The 3,745-nt window shown below is 30.1% G+C and overlaps 1 protein-coding gene across 2 annotated transcripts; it reads right to left on the reverse strand.

Moving 5' to 3' along the window:
• Positions 1–299: 299 nt before the first annotated feature.
• Positions 300–3,248, reverse strand: LOC116768187 (serine protease snake-like). Of its 2 annotated transcripts, none has more exons than XM_061523616.1 (9): positions 2,838–3,248; positions 2,284–2,336; positions 1,994–2,084; positions 1,757–1,819; positions 1,559–1,659; positions 1,240–1,416; positions 829–1,048; positions 585–745; positions 300–507 (listed from the first exon to the last, which is right to left on the reverse strand). In XM_061523616.1, the coding sequence occupies exons 1-9, from the start codon at positions 2,875–2,877 to the stop codon at positions 316–318; spliced, it is 1,098 nt and encodes a 365-aa protein (XP_061379600.1). In that variant the 5' UTR covers positions 2,878–3,248; the 3' UTR covers positions 300–315. The 2 variants fall into 2 exon arrangements, with proteins under 2 accessions (XP_061379600.1, XP_061379601.1); XM_061523617.1 differs by lacking the exon at positions 2,838–3,248 and adding an exon at positions 2,565–2,629.
• Positions 3,249–3,745: the final 497 nt, after the last annotated feature.

Consider the following 3,745-nt stretch of genomic DNA (forward strand, 5'->3'; position numbering starts at 1 on the left):
CTTTATAATAATTCTTCAATTGAATGTCACAACGACAAACTCGTCTTTTTGAAAAAATCGCCATTTTCATATTACAAATTTCGGTAAACTGTAGTTACTAATTTAATATATAAAAATGTATATAATTTTACTGTATTTTTTAAATTCGATATTGGTACAATATAAATATAGAGCATGCCAACAATAACAAAGTCTAAATGGATTGCTTATAAATTATTCTAGATGGATACTATTCAAGTCACATTAAAATACTTCAAACATGCAACAAATTAAAACCAATGTTATAAATAATAAAACAGTTTAAATAAAAAAGTATCATATTTTTTCTTCAGGCCACACGATACTTTCAATCCAATCCACAAAGCTGGAAACCTTCGTGTAAACGCCGGGAAGATTTGGTCTAGCACATCCGATTCCAAACGATGTTACTCCTATAACGTAATGCATTGAACCCTCACCAGATGGCGGTAGAGGTATTTTTACTTGTAAAGGTCCACCGGAATCACCCTAAAAGTAATTTCGAGTCGTATAAAATATAATTCTCAAATACTAAGCTTTAGATTCAATACATTTAATTTACTGACTTGACAAGCATCTACTCCTCCTTCTAGTTTTCCTGCACAGATCTGATCTCTGACTCCGCACCATTGTCTACTGCACGATCGTTGTAACAATTTGTTGCAGAGCTCATCATCGATTACATCTACGACTGCTGCTTGAAGAATTGGAGATGTCTTTCTTGTAGCTATCCAAAAATAACTTTCATGAGATCTACCCTCTATATAATAATCCAGTAGAAATTCATTTTGTACAAAATCGCTTTCAAACCTGTTTCGATTACTCCCCAGCCAGTTAAAGTTGCTGTTGAACCAAGCATACTACTATCAGAACTGCTCCAAAGGCAGGCTGGTTGCACGTTACTCATAAATATAATATCTTTGTCTAGTTTAACTAATGCTATATCATTATATCTCGATGGTGACTTATATTGCGGGTGAACAGTTATAGTAACTATGTTAGCATCTATCGGAGGTAATCCATTGGCAAACTGAAAAATTTTTCATATATTGCAACAACTTGTAAAAACTTGTACAATAAGCTAGCTATATGGCTGCACTAATCATAAAATCTCAGATTGATTGGGTGGTCTCATAAGAAATCAAACGTTGCAGGAATTGGTTAGAACAAGGAATTGTTACAAATTGTTTAAAAGTTCTGAATATTCGTAATTGTCCTTACCACATCTATTATGTTTTTATCTCCAAATCTCACAATTTGAGGAATTTGGGAACTCGTTTTGGGGTCTGGAGGTGTCTTAGAGCAGTGAGCTGCCGTAAGAGTGAACTTTGGACTGATGAGAGTACTACCGCATTTGAATATCCAAGTACCCTCTACAGCTTTCCAACCTAATGCACCCTTTTGTAAAAAAAATTGATATTAGCTTAAGAATTTTTAAAAACCGGAAACTTTTCCATTGCACTTTCATTTTATAGTTATGTAATAAATATCAGTAATGTAGAATTTTAAGTACTTAATAATATTCTTTGATTCCTTTTACCATGTGTGGGAATTCCCCTGGCAGCGCATCTCGGCCTCCAATTGCTTCAGTCGAAACGAAAAGCCCGTCAGGTCCTTCCTTTTCTCTCCGTTGCGCGAGACCTTTCAGTTAATACATATATTTGTTAAGAAAGTCCACGCAAAAAAATCACCTACTTTTTTCCGATCAATTAACACTTTTCCAAACTATATCACTTACATCGGAACCATCTGTTGAGTTTTTCCTGTCTATTCATCCTCTGCCACACGTATTCATCGCATTCTGTAGTATATAAATCTTGTAATTATTATTATCTTATAATGAGACAAACGAAAGCAAAGATTACTCAAAAATATATACCATAACTTATACACAACCCTTTTTTATATATAATTAATTTTATAATGTGAACTATTTTTCTTGGTAAACAAATAGTTTATCAAACGTTTTACTTACTGACTTCACTAATTCTTCGTCCATTTTTCTTGAAGTTCGGCAGAGTGGCATTGTATGGCACGCAAGGATCCGACTCTATTTTATCTGTATTCTGATACAAGAAATCTTTAAAAGAGCTTTTTAAAAAGCCTCCACTTAAAAATATTTGTGATGAACAGAAAATTAATCCAAAAGGCATTAATTTAAATAAACATTATTAAAGAAAATTTTTTGTTCACTCATAATAATTAATGCATATTGTATGTTTTTTTATGAATTTTAAAAGTAAATATCCAAATTAATCTACTCACCCTTTTAACATATTTTCTTTTAAGATGTAAAGCCTCAGTTGAACTGAGCAAACCTGTATGAGATAAATCTATTAATATTGAATTAAAAAATATATTTGATTTCATGTGGAGTAAAAAACAAAAAGCATTCTTAAAGGTTTTAAAAACGAAACCTCTAAAAAACAACTTTGAACATTATGATCTAAAAAAAAATCGCTTAATAATTTGATCTCTTCCCAAGAAATGAAAATTTCATTAACATGTTTTCCTTCGTAAAAAATCATCAAATATAATGTACCTACTTGACTTATATTTGTCAAACCAGAGATTTGATATCATTGAAATCACTTAACACAGAGTATAAAAATGAAACTAGTGTTATTCGGATTTACTACGCGGATTTTATTATAGCAACCGTGATCACGGTTGCTGCAAAGTGACCGAAACGTCGGGATTATGTAGTTTTTAAATAATAAAATCCGCGTAGTAAATCCGAATAACACTAGTTTCATTTAAATGAATACTCGCGAAAATCTTAGATCTCACAGAGTATAAAATTTGCTTGTAATACTTACTTATAAGTAATATCAAATAGATTGAATACACACGAACCATTATTAATTAATCAATGTTGCTTTAGAATAAAAAGATTGACTTAACACTAATAATAACCTCTGACGAACTTAACAAACAATATCTATAAAAATATCACTATTAAAATTAATCAATTTTTGTATCTTGTTTATGTACTCTTCTTTAGTCTAGATAAACGCACACTAACCGGGAAATAGTCAACAACTGGCTTTTTAAATGATGTTTTAAGACCACACTGGTGAGAAACCGTAAGGGAAGAACCGGCAAAGGGTTATACAAAGATCCTTGATGCTTTAATTTATGGCATATGTTACTTCAATTGTGAGTCATGTGTCATTTGATTTGAATTAATGCTCATGTGAGATGCATGATCAAAGTCAAATATGTACAAACTCAGAGATTGTGTAACATATTATTTCCTCAAATGAATTAATTTATTTAAATTTTTTTGAATATTCATATTATCCCTTATGAAAATGAAATAAAACAAAAGTACGAAAGTATATAAACGTTTTTAAATTCCTTTAAAATATTTAAAATTTAATTTAATATTCGTTTATTACGTTAATATGCCTTTTTTTAATCTTTCTCTAGTACGCTTAGTTTTCGTTTAAAATAAAATTAAATCAGAATCAAAAGTGTTAAATAACGTGTATAAGTTTTGTAGGTAATTTGAGTAATACTCTTTCCACTATAATTATAAATCTTTACTAATATTTTTATTGACAGCGTACTTAGAATTTCTATTTCATTTATTTGTTTGTATATTATTGACTATAATACATATGTAATGTTAAAAAATAATTTCTGTCTCCTTTAGGCCATTACAATATTCACTGTTTATGTTTTGTTTTTGAAGCCATGTTTTTAAATAAAAACTTTATTAATT

The sequence above is a fragment of the Danaus plexippus genome, chromosome 19, assembly GCF_018135715.1.
Source record: "Danaus plexippus chromosome 19, MEX_DaPlex, whole genome shotgun sequence".
NCBI lineage: Eukaryota > Metazoa > Arthropoda > Insecta > Lepidoptera > Nymphalidae > Danaus > Danaus plexippus.

Excerpts from the sequence above, each read along its gene's own strand:
- LOC116768187 (XM_061523616.1), bottom strand. The coding sequence starts at position 2,877 with ATGGTTCGTGTGTATTCAATCTATTTGATATTACTTATAA. Across the intron at positions 1,660-1,756 it reads ACTCAACAGATGGTTCCGAT|GTCTCGCGCAACGGAGAGAA; the intron begins GTAAGTGATATA and ends ATTAACTGAAAG. Across the intron at positions 508-584 it reads GAGGAGTAGATGCTTGTCAA|GGTGATTCCGGTGGACCTTT; the intron begins GTCAGTAAATTA and ends AATTACTTTTAG.